Source organism: Pomacea canaliculata, linkage group LG10, assembly GCF_003073045.1.
Source record: "Pomacea canaliculata isolate SZHN2017 linkage group LG10, ASM307304v1, whole genome shotgun sequence".
Lineage (NCBI taxonomy): Eukaryota > Metazoa > Mollusca > Gastropoda > Architaenioglossa > Ampullariidae > Pomacea > Pomacea canaliculata.
In genome coordinates, this window is record NC_037599.1 from 3,821,107 (window position 1) to 3,831,639 (window position 10,533).

Sequence of the window (10,533 nt, forward strand, 5' to 3'; positions counted from 1 at the left end):
AGGAGTCGACTACTGAGGTCACAGAGTCACAGGCTAGTCTTTTGCTGAGTCCTCCAAGATGGTTTTGACGTGAAAGACTGTTAGTCACCCACTGCCCTACGTGACCGACGTGGCGAACAGTAGACAGCAGTCTCACGTGACGTACAGTGCTGACGCGCGCAGCTGTACGTTGACCTGACGCAAGGGAAAGCTCAGAGGGCAGAGGTCAAGCGCTCCGGAGTCACATGCTGGTGTAATTCCTTTTCCTTGATTTCAGATACACAATCACTGATACGTAGAATTGGTCATGAACGTCAGAGTACGACAGGATTGACCTTTTTGTACTCTCTCTCTCTCTGTCCTTCATTCACTCGTAAGACCTCGTCCTTCCTCCTCTCCACGCGATGTAAACTCTGTTTTCCAGCGCGTCATCAGCTGTATCCTCGACCTTTGAACTACCAAGCAACAGATCACGAGCGTCAGACCTTTGAAACTGATAGTATTATTTTAAATCCCACCATGAACCTGAGATTCTTTTACGAGGTTTGAGTTCGGCGATGGGTTTGCGTTTGGTGTCCTACCTCGCATAAACTTGTCTTCTGAACATCACGGACATTTTTATGAATAAAAAGTAGGTAAAGGCCGAAGACTTTATAGCCACGTGGTTGCAAAAGGCGATCAATTGTGAGTGGTTTACTGTCTCTAGGGCACGGGATGTGAGAAGAGGAGCCCAGCATCCCCTCCCTCCCCTACTGTGTCGCAGTTTGCTTCTCCTCATAGATCAGATGACATATGTTAACGAGCAAAGACAACTGGGAGGGTGTTGGGGGAAGTTTTCTCAGTCGAAGACAAATATCTGCCCCAAAGCTGTCTGGAGGACTGTGTGCTACTGTGTCTGTCTTGTGTGTGGAGAGGAGATACGACATCGTCACAAGAAGTCGTCTGTCCTTACAGTTCCTTCCCTTTCCTCTCTCTCTCTTGGCTTGCACGTGCTTGTGTGTGTGTTTCAGTGTTTGTGTTGAGGTTGTGCACTTTCAAATGACCTGTAGTATATCGTCAGTCTAGTCAGCGTTTCCCTGACATCACAAAGTCTTCCGCTGACCTTTTTTTCCCCGCGTGGTCTCGGGTCAGGCTGCACACGACCATTTTTCAGCTACTCACTTCGCTTCCTGCGTATGTGAGTCTCTCTGCCAGCTGCACAGATAGCTGCTGGATAGCTATAGCTGGATGGCGAGAAGATAGCTGCTAGAAAACATGGATGGTGAGAGTCTAGCAACCAGCTAAACTGCTGCGACAGACACCCAACTAGCGCCTATCATGCATCCAGCCCCAGAGCTACAAACCCTAGGATCGGCATGTCATCAATGATGTCAGCGATGCACTGTAGGACTTCTCATGTCAAGGTTCAAAGGTTAAAGCGGTCCAAATCCCACGATGATGTGAGCAAGACTAAATTCACATAGGAGTGCATGTTTGAAATATCATAGAGTGCATGCTGCTTGACATTTGAGTGGGTTAGGAAACATCACAAGTCACACAAATAAACTCCCGCGAGACAAACGAGGACACGAAGGCTGGATGGCAGCTGGTCGACTGAAATCATTTCTAGTTTTTACCTTTCCAGCTGCTTTTACCTTCCAAACTATTTGAAACTAGATTGGTGTTGACTGGCGATCGAGCCACAAGACTGCATGTTAGCCACTCTCCCCCACCCCTTCTCTCCCAGCCTCCCAGCCACCATGCTGTGCGTTGTAAGTAATTTCTTGTAATGACACATATACAATGTCTCTTTCGTAAAATAACATCGTACACACTTGATCGAGCTCGAGAAAGCTGACTGTCGACCTCCCGGATCAAGGCAATATTTACGTTGTATCTCGTAGGTCTGTGCTTATGTGCTTAGTCAGAGCCCTCAACGGAAGCGGAAGTGACGTCGTTCATGTGACATGTCGGCTGTTTGGCTGATGTAACGACTGATATCGCGTACTTCCGCTGCTCTTGTCGACGAGTCTTACTTGTGGTAGTTTGATGCTTCCTGTCTGTTGCTAGGAAATCAAACTGATCGCTTCCCTTCCTCCTAGTGAGTGAGTGAATGAATAAGTGAGTGAGTGAGATTTTCTTCTTTCCTGTTTGTATTCGTCCAGTTATACAACCTTCTCCGTTTTCAGACAGAAACCTGTTAAACACAAGCACAAACATCTTTAAAATGTGTACAAATAACACATTACTAGCTAAGTGACGACATTTTTCTCCTCCCTTTACATTCCTGCGCAAAAGCCTTTCTGCTCGCTCCACTTGCGCAGGGAGGGGCAATGGCTGGCCTCTGTGTGTAGTGGGTTACTTTTCACAAGTCATAGCAATGTGGGAGACGATCGCTCCATCTCTCGTGCAGGCGGCAAGACGAGAGTCTGGAAACTTCTAGGGCCGTGTGCAAAAGACGTCGATAATTATTGACACGGTCAACCACTCCCTTTCTGCCCTGCAGATCTCCAATCCAACATTCTCTTCCTCTTCGAAACCTACCGGACGAGGCTTTTAAAAACACACCCGAAGGTGCCACGTCACGCTCACTAGTCACTCATGTCTGTGACCCAGGTTATAGGGCTACACTCACTACACTCGCTACACTGACTACAGCCTTGCGTCAGCCAGCCTCGGTACACAACACCGAGATAAGCTGCGGGTGACAAGGCCACGTCCATGTTTGCCAGGTGGCCAACTCCACCCTCCACACGCCACACCCAACATATTTCAGAAAATACAATTTCATAAATTTTCACTGGGTCTAGGGAAGGTGGGGAGGAGGAGAACAAAGAAAGAAGAAAAATGAGAGAGGGAGGCGTGTGGAGGAAAGGTTTGAAATCCAACACAAGTGAGAGAGAGAAAAGCAGACGGCAGGAGAGAGCAGAGAAGAGAGAGAACTTTTGTCAGTGACTCAAACTTACCAGTCACGTGCTTTCAGAATGGGTTAGAACCCACTTTTTTCTGGAAATGCGAGAGAAGGTTCAGAATGGAGAAGGAAGGAGAGCAAGACAGAGAGAGATCTGTCAAAATGAATTTTCCATTCCAACGAAAAGTTTTTTCCCCGCCCTGGCTTACGAACCGGCGAGTGTGTGGGAGAGAGAAGTTTCCAGCCCATGTGACGTGAGAGGGAGGTGAAGAGTCGAGTAGGGGGATAATAGTCCTCCCGTCTGAGCCCTCGTTATCTGGGATACAAATAGCGACAGTTTCTAGAAAACACGGGGAGACTAAAGGTAAAGGGCGAGGAAGCCGGAACCCTCATTGCTGATGCAACAGTAGACAGTGTTCACGTCACACGTCACACGTGACACGTCACCCCACGACGTGGCCTCGGTGGAGAAGGGATTTCGCCGGCTCTATTTATAGCCTCTTTCATGCATGATGACCGGGCTTTTCCCTCGCGTGAGGGCGACAGACTGTGTCATGCATCCTCGTCACACTTTCCCAAAATTTCTTCACACGAAAGCGAGGCTGTGTTCGGTCACCGCCACGACTACGACTACAGAGTCGAGTCGACTTCCGGTGTTATCTACTGACGATAGCGACTATTTAACGATAATTTAATGACTTTAAACATACAAACACGGTTATAATTGGTTAGGATTGTTAAAAAGCTTTTGAGGGAAGAAGTTCAATCCAGGATGACAATTAATTAGTCTCATTAAAGTCTTCCCTCAAAAACAACAAAGCTGTCACCGGCCTGTGGGTGTTGCTGCTGGCGTTGGTTTAATTCTGGAATCAAAGGTTCTTAATCATAGCGACAAAAAAATAAATAAATAAAAAGACTTTAATAACGAAGCTTTGTTGTCGCTATTTAAGGCTTTATTTCATGGGACAAATGTTGGACGAATGTGTTTGAGCAAGTTTTGCCAAAGGTTTTACACAAGTCATACACAAGCTTTGATCAACTAGGACACGGATGTAGATGCTTCACATGACTGCGTACGAGAGCACGTGTCACGTGACACAGGAAGCGCTGCATCAATAGAGTCTAAATTTAGAAAGTTTATGCGTATATATATATATGATATATATATATGTGTGTGTGGGTGGACGCAGGGGAAAATTTCAGAACTTGGTTTCTTGGAGACATCTCTCTGTCTGTCTGAGTGTGTTTACCTCCCTCTGGTCATGGCTAGACTAGATTATTTCTTGTTGTTATGGTACAAATGTAGCTGTTGGTATGGCTGCCGTACACAGCCACACATATTCTCACATCACACACATCAGTCCCACACACCAATCACACACATCACACACATCACACAGTTCTCCCGTCAGTTCAAGCGTCCACAAACCGACTTCCACTCGCGCCGACGTTCGAGAACGTTCCAGCGGCGCGATCACCCCACCCCACCTTCCCACCCGACATCCACCAACTACATTCTTTGTCAGAACATGATCAGCGCCCCGACTTCGATCACTTCTATTTTTAGCACTCCACCGCGACAGTATCTCGACTGACGTCATTGTCATCGGATTTTCCCGCAAAGTCTTTAATTAGCCTCTACTCAGTCTACTGCCTCTTTGCCGCTCACACCCTTCTAAGAGCATTTTCCACTCTAAAGTTACTGCTGAAGTAAATCATTTAAATAAAAAGTCTAGATGTTCACCATGTCAAGGAGCTCGACTCTCTCATTCTGATAAATCATGTAAAGCGACATCAACCGTCGATTGTCATACATACGATGACGACGACAACGACAACGACAACGACGACGACGACGACGACGATGATGATGATGATGATGATGATGATGATGATGATGATGATCTCCTTCTTCTCAAATTTCTAAAGAACGGGTTAGCCCTGAAAAGGGCTGTGAGAAATTTGCGGGTCTTTTTTCAGCATTTTCTTAGCTTTACCTGGGTTGTAAGACAGCAAGGCCACAGCATCGCGTGTGGTTGGTACATCAGTTCCTCTTCTTCCTTCCCTTGCCGCCCATCTTAGACTTTCTGCTCTTTGACGTGCTGTTCTTTCGTTGCCTGCGGTGTCGTCCATGTTTTCTGCACACCCGTCGCCGCTGTCGTCGTCGCTTCTGACCTCTCGACGACTTTCTTCCTTTGCCTGTACTGCCCAGCAAACGTTCGGGGATCAGCTTGAAGTAGACTTCACACTTCTTGTTGCGGGGCGACGAGTCAGACGCTTTGATGCGTCCTGCCTTGCACGCCTTGTCCATCACCTTGCGAATCTCTGAGCGCGTCGGCCTCGAGTCCTTGTCCCTGGACAGGAAGCGGTAGATGGAGGAGACGATGGAGCCATTCCGCTCGCCCAGAGATGCTATGGCCGACATCAGACGGGCTATCGTCAGCTGCTTTCGCTTCTTGGAGCTCATGGTGCCACGGGGCTGACTGGCAGCTTTGCTGTTGGCTTCCTCGGGCAGGTAAGACCAGGTCCACAGCAGACCGTCTGTTTTATACTCTCACAACTGACCAGCCAATCAACTCTGGTAATACGCAATTTCCAGGGTAACGGGATCTGTCTCAAAGATGCACTGATGGCTGTAGTGTGTTGTCTGGGACACGAACAACCATAGTGACAGAGAGAATTCTCGAACTTTCTTAAATTGTTATTCTATTATATCGCGAGTCAGCTTTTAACTTTTTCATATTGGGGAAAAAAAAACAGTTTCTAGTGAAAAGATGACTTGGAAACAGTGAGACACAGAAAGGTAAATATTATCGGGCGAAGTGGAGTTGTGGGGAGGGGGAGGCTTCACTATTACCTGGAGATGGAATCTGCGGTGTATACACCACGTGACTACGTTGCTAGGGGCCAGACCAAGTCACGGGAATATGTGTGACGACAGTGTAACTAAGACGTGCACACACACGCCAGAACTACGTCAAGTGTGACGACAGAGTAACTATGACGTGCACACGCCACAAGATTGGGGAGGGGAGGGAACTGCACATCAAGTAGATGAATATGAGTCGTGCGTTTATTTCCATCATCATCATCATCATCATCATCATCATCATCATCTTAGTAATTCTTGGTGTTGTCATTCTTGTTGTTAATGTTAATGCAACAAATGTTATGTCAACAGACCATCTTGTAATCTCGCAGGATTCTTCAGTTTTCTTCCTTACCAAAGATAGCCTCCTCTTCCTTTTATACCAACAGTTCATGAGGTGTGTTGATGGAATATTTCTATCTGCGAAAGTTGGGCCACTGATTGCGAGTTGAGCTTCCATACAAATGTCACAATGCCTTTCAGACATTTTTTAAAGATTCCATGTAATGGCAAGGCTGCATTCAACGCATATGTTCAGTGTTCCTACTCTTCCATTGCGCTTAGCTTCCTGCCTGAGTCATTTCTCGTCTCGGGCCGCTGACGCTGATCTTCTCTGCACGTGGCATCTGTTTTATTTAGCTGCTGAGTAGAGTCTTCCTTATCATTACTTGGAGAGAGAGAGTAAGACTGAGTAGTTATGACCTGAATGATAATGATGCCGCCTTGAGTCTGCCTTTAAAGTTGACGCTCTGTTAGTAAAGTCCTAAATAAAACATTGTTATTACTACTCTTTTGCCCGAAAGTTCTGGCTTATTTTCAGGGGACATCTTATTGTTTTCATGTACAAAAATCTACATTTATTCAAGCGTTGATGAAATTTTCAGAGAGCAGACTCTTATCAAACGAAAAGAAAGGTGACTACTTGGACAGTTCAGACACTTCATTATAATTTATATTATCATTTATTTTAAGCATTGGTGTAATAATATAATTTATTACTTCATGATTTTATTCCCTCCGTCGCGTATTTCAACAGACAAACGAAATCCGTTCGTCTGGCGGAGGATCTTAACTTGGATGTATTCGGGGTGCGACATATCACGACTATCCCGAAAAATCATTCTAGGATTCGTTTCGGGTGACGTCTTATTTTCGGGGAAACGCAATATAATTATGTCGTCATAATAAACTATGTTTGGATGTTTTTATGTCACTGTATGAGTCATCAAGAGTCATGGTGACCATTGTCACAAAGCTCCTTCTCTCTTTGTTGAAGTTTTTTTTTTTTTTTGCTGACTGCCCTTTGCCATCAAATTTCTTCACTTGAATGAAATCTTTCTGGTTGGAATTTGATTGTTTTCTGAATCTTTTGAGTAAGGGGGGAGGGATGTAGGTCGGGAGACGATGGTGCCATGAGGTTGTTAGGCTACTGGGTCGTGTTGATCTTGCTGCCAGTCTCGTGGAATCGTCTCTATGGAGCAGCGTCTCCTGGCTAATGTCACGTTGTCCATGCAGAACATCACGTCAGAGAAGCAAGCTACAGTTTCCTGGCAACACACCACAACAACCCCACTCTTCACAGCCATCCAAAACTGTATATAAAAGCCAGCTCCAGACCTAGACGCCACACAACCATCTCAAAGGTCTTTTTTTTTCCGCCTTGAAAACGAAGAATAGACCGACTGGAGGAGAGACGAAGAGGACGAGAGGTGAACGTTGAAGCGGCACAAGAGAGACGACAGCAGGTCGCAGCCATGACGGTCCCCAAGAAGAAGCAGCTTGGTCCCGCCGCGTCCTCCCTGCTGATGGAGACTCCCACGGCCGGTCTTCCCCGCAAACTCAACATGTCGCAGGTCGTGTCCACCATCAGGCAGCTGGGAGAGAGGTCAGGGTCGACCGTGCCGGCCATCAGCGCGGCGATGACCTCCTGCTACTGCGCATCCCAGGACAAGAAGGAGCTGAAGTGCTTCCTACAGCGGGCCGTGCGCTCGGGCGTCATCCAACGTTCACCTCGCGGCGGTCGCTTCGCACTCAACATGCCACCCATCCGCTCAAGCAGTCGTCGTTCGACCAGCAGCCACTGTCACCACCATCCCAGACGCAGTGAACGGCGGCGACGACGTAGGAGACGGGGCGACGACGTTCCAGGCGCAGACGAAGACGCCGCAGCCGCCGCCGACGAAGTCGCCGTCGCCGCCGCCGCCGAGGACGACGACGAAGCCGAAGACGCCGTAGGCGTAGAAGATATTAACTTTTCATAATCTAAACTTCAAAAATAGATGACCAAAAATATAAAAAAAAACCTCAAAAATTCTGCCTGCCCCGGTCCTTTTTAGGGCCACATGCTTTTCAGGAATTTGATCAGAAGAGAGATATAATATAATAATAATAATAGTCATTATTTTTATTATTATATGATTGTCATTATTTTACCCTTCTCCCCAAAACTTTTTTTTATTACTCTCCGCTTAGCAATGCTTGTGAACTAACTTTGTTCGTTTCAGCTGTATTTTTCAGTATTTTTCAGCTTTATCTATAATGTGATCAACATTCTTCTCAATCTTGCATTATACAGATTTTTTTAAAATGTATCTTTGCTAACGGCATGTCGGCTGAAGTCATCGCGTTGTTCATCGTTTTCCATTATAGTCTTTTCATTTTTTTTTTTTATCAACTCACAGTTTTAGCTATCTGAATATTATAATGATCAAGTTTTGTAGAATCAAAAAATCTTTGAAAGTAAAAGGCAACGATGATGCCAACGAATTACCACTTCGCTTCGCTGGAACTTGCGGCTCCCATTTGAACATCCACATTAATCACATTTTTGGTTTATTAAGGAAATTATAAAAAAAAGTTGGGCATTTGAAATTAGCTGAGGTTAATTATAGATAGCCCCTCACAATCTGAAGACTCACTTGTTTAAACTTTTTTGAAGTTTTCATTTGACCTGCAGTTTGGTGGCTGCTGGGATCACCGCGCATTGAGCGCATCTTTGTGATGCGGATACTGGCGCGCTATAAAACTACATCATCATCATCATCAATGTTTTGATTATTTCGTAGTAAGCTCAACCAGGCAAGCAAAATAACTGTTATGTTGAGATGATGTCCTGGTTAGACAAAGTCTGCTGGCATCTCTGTATATGCCTGCTGCAAGAATAATAATAATAACAACAACTCTTTGTTATAGCTAAGGAGGAAAAATATTTTTTAAAAAGAGACAATTGCAGAAGGACTGAATCTTCTCTCTGCTCAAGCATCAGCTGACTTAGACGAATGTGCATTTAAAAATTAATCCCACATATTTCTAAAAATAATAACAAAGTGATCGTTGAGGTTTGTTCTTAAAATACTCACACAACTCACCATAAGCGCCAACTCCAATCGCCGGCGCCAACTGCACATTTCTGCGGCCTTCCTTCCTTCCGCAAGCGAAATTTCTGGTCGTCGACAACCCGTCTCTCTGTTGGTGTGTGAGTGAGTGAAATAAATCAGATGGTTTAGGTCCAGTTTGCTATCTACATGATGACAACCCTTCTGTCTGTTAGTGAGTGAGTGAGAGAGAGAAATAAATCAGATGGTTTAGGTCCAGTTTGCTATCTACACTGTAATGTGCGTGCATGTACATACAATGTATGCGACTGAAAGCAACCTTGCCAGTCACTATACCCATGACATGATTAATTTTTTCTAACAAATGGTGATAAAAGATCTAATACTGTTTATATATATATATTTTATTCATGTCACTGCAGTGCTGTGCTCTAATTTATTTTCTCTTTTTTTTCCCCCCGCATACATAATTTCCTCCAAGAGAAATCATTTTCGAAAACTTTTAACCCCCGCCTGAAAATTACTCTACATTTCCTTAATTGTTTGTATTAAAAACTTGTATTGTGTCTCAATATTATTGTTTGTCCAGGCCTTCTCTTGTAATGACCACCTCTGTGACAACGCCGTGTGAACTAACGGACGGTGCAAGGTCTGTTTACAACCCCAGTTTCTTTAAAACTTCTCGAATGTTCACCCGCACGACTCCTTCCTGTACGAGAAGGTTTATCAACGATGTTTATGTGACAGCCGCTGTAATTAAGGTCAAGGTAGGGGAGTAGTGAACATTCACATTGTGAACTTGAATTGAGGTCAGTCCGTGTATAAGGCTAGGGTAGACGCTAGCACACTGAGTTATTATTTAAACTGAGCAAGGTCTTGTACATATCACATTGCACACCCCTGTACCCTACGAGTTTTTTTTTTTTCATATGCAAATAAGACAGTTTTAGGTCAGAGGGCAGAGAGCAGCTCCGTGACCTTTGACCGCTACGCGCGCACAAACAAGAACAACAACACTTGACGCAGGGAGGCGAGGGGCAGACTTCCTCCGTTACCGGGTGATGGTGAAGTATGTGTGCTATTCTGTGCACGTGTGTGTGTGTGAACGAGAGACAAGTGGACAAACCTCACGTCTGCTCGGGAAAGTGTGTGAAGGACAATTAATTAATTATCACTCGCACTAATGAACAGACATCAACTGCTGACGATAGAAAGAAAAAATCCACAAAAATGTCAAACTCGTTTTATAGGTCACATAGGGAGTTACCTTTCATCACATCGTTTACTTGATGCTGACAGGTATTTTTAACGAAGAAAATTTTTAAAATTTAAATGCTTAGACGGAGAGGATGTGTATAATTAGTCAGTCTTATTTCTTTATTCGTTTACTTACCAATTAATAACCGACTTTCCCACCTTTCAATAAACAAGTCTACTTACTCCCCCGACACACACACACA

The 10,533-nt window shown here is 45.0% G+C and overlaps 1 protein-coding gene across 1 annotated transcript; it reads right to left on the reverse strand.

Annotated features, from left to right (window-relative positions):
- Positions 1–4,612: 4,612 nt before the first annotated feature.
- Positions 4,613–9,648, reverse strand: LOC112574391. Its single transcript, XM_025255443.1, has 2 exons — positions 9,098–9,648; positions 4,613–5,516 (listed from the first exon to the last, which is right to left on the reverse strand). The coding sequence occupies exon 2, from the start codon at positions 5,334–5,336 to the stop codon at positions 4,914–4,916; it is 423 nt and encodes a 140-aa protein (XP_025111228.1). The 5' UTR covers positions 5,337–5,516; positions 9,098–9,648; the 3' UTR covers positions 4,613–4,913.
- Positions 9,649–10,533: the final 885 nt, after the last annotated feature.

What these genes read in the sequence shown, in the direction of transcription:
- LOC112574391 (XM_025255443.1), bottom strand. Translation starts at nt 5,336, where the DNA reads ATGAGCTCCAAGAAGCGAAAGCAGCTGACGATAGCCCGTCTGATGTCG.